A 1,116-nucleotide genomic window follows, 5' to 3' on the forward strand; every position below is an offset into this window, starting at 1 on the left:
CTCCCTGCGCCCCTCCAAGAGGCGACGTGGCCGACACGCTCCGCTCGCCCATCGCCGACGCTTGGCTCCGCTCTCTCCCGGATCTGAACTAGGCGAGAGGCCGGTTCTGCCTTCGGATCCTCGCCCAAAGCTCTACGTTTGGGCTCTGCTGCCCATAATCGGGGCAGGTGCCGTCGTTGGGTAGTAGATCCAGAATACCGGGTGGCGACAGCAAGCCAAAAATCCCAGCGGAGGGCTTTTGAAGCTGCTGTGAGTGCCGCACTATTCTCGGGCGCATCAAAACCTGGCTGGAATGTACAGTCTCGCAGAGAGGAGTTTCGGCCGGGGAGGAGAAGGCGTCGGAGGCGAGCGGAGGAGAGCTCCGGGGAGACGCTCGTCACCCGCAGCCCTACGTCGCGTTTTGGGACGTTTCGCTCAGCTTCGTTTCGGTCGGCAGGATGTTAAGATATTTTTTTTTGTTTTACGTGCAAGAGAATGGCGGGACAGTCCGGTCCGGTGTCGCTACCTAACGGGAACCAAAAAAAGGGGAAGAGCGACGGGCGAAAAGAGCTACGGGAGTTGCTTCTTATAGACTGGGAGAAGGTTTGTGATTGCTCTGCAACTTCAACCTCTTCACGCCGGCACTGGAGTAGCCCTCGTCGCTGCAGACGCTCTGCAGGCTCCCTCTTTCGTCCGAATCGCTCGGGCTGCTGCTGGCGCTGCTCCAGTCGAGGTCGGCGGGAAGGTCGTCCGTGCTCTCCACGTCCACGTCTATCTCTTCTGCAAGAGGAACGCTTAGCGTTAACAGCGCGGCCGGCCGGACCTCTCGCCAGCCGGTCCCGCTCCCTCCCGAGCACGCGGAGGGTCTCACCTCTATCCGAGTCGGAGCGCTCCGAAGACACAGTGGATCCGATACTGTCCATCCTTGTCCTCTCTATCCCCAGTTTCTCCAGTTGCCTTTTCAGGTGCCGCTGCTCCCGCTGCAGCTGGTCTATTTGGTGTAGGGCTTTCCTGCTGTAGTCTTCAAGATTCTGCGGAGGATGGAGAGAGGAGGATTGAGCTCTCCGGCCTCCAGCCCCGCGGGAAACATCGCTTTCGCTACCGAAACACGACCGCCGCGCTCAGGACGTCGAGCAC

The 1,116-nt window shown here is 60.3% G+C and overlaps 1 protein-coding gene across 1 annotated transcript in view; it reads right to left on the reverse strand.

Moving 5' to 3' along the window:
• Window positions 1-565: 565 nt before the first annotated feature.
• Window positions 566-1,116, reverse strand: part of MXD1 (MAX dimerization protein 1) — an 8,241-nt gene continuing 7,690 nt past the window's right edge. The window contains exons 4-5 of the mRNA XM_009890873.1: window positions 851-1,010; window positions 566-759 (exon numbers count right to left, since the gene is read on the reverse strand). Of these exons, the coding sequence (XP_009889175.1) occupies window positions 566-759; window positions 851-1,010 (354 nt within the window). The remainder of the gene's footprint in view (window positions 760-850; window positions 1,011-1,116) is intronic.

The sequence above is a fragment of the Charadrius vociferus genome, unplaced genomic scaffold (assembly GCF_000708025.1).
Source record: "Charadrius vociferus isolate BGI_N301 unplaced genomic scaffold, ASM70802v2 scaffold1708, whole genome shotgun sequence".
Lineage (NCBI taxonomy): Eukaryota > Metazoa > Chordata > Aves > Charadriiformes > Charadriidae > Charadrius > Charadrius vociferus.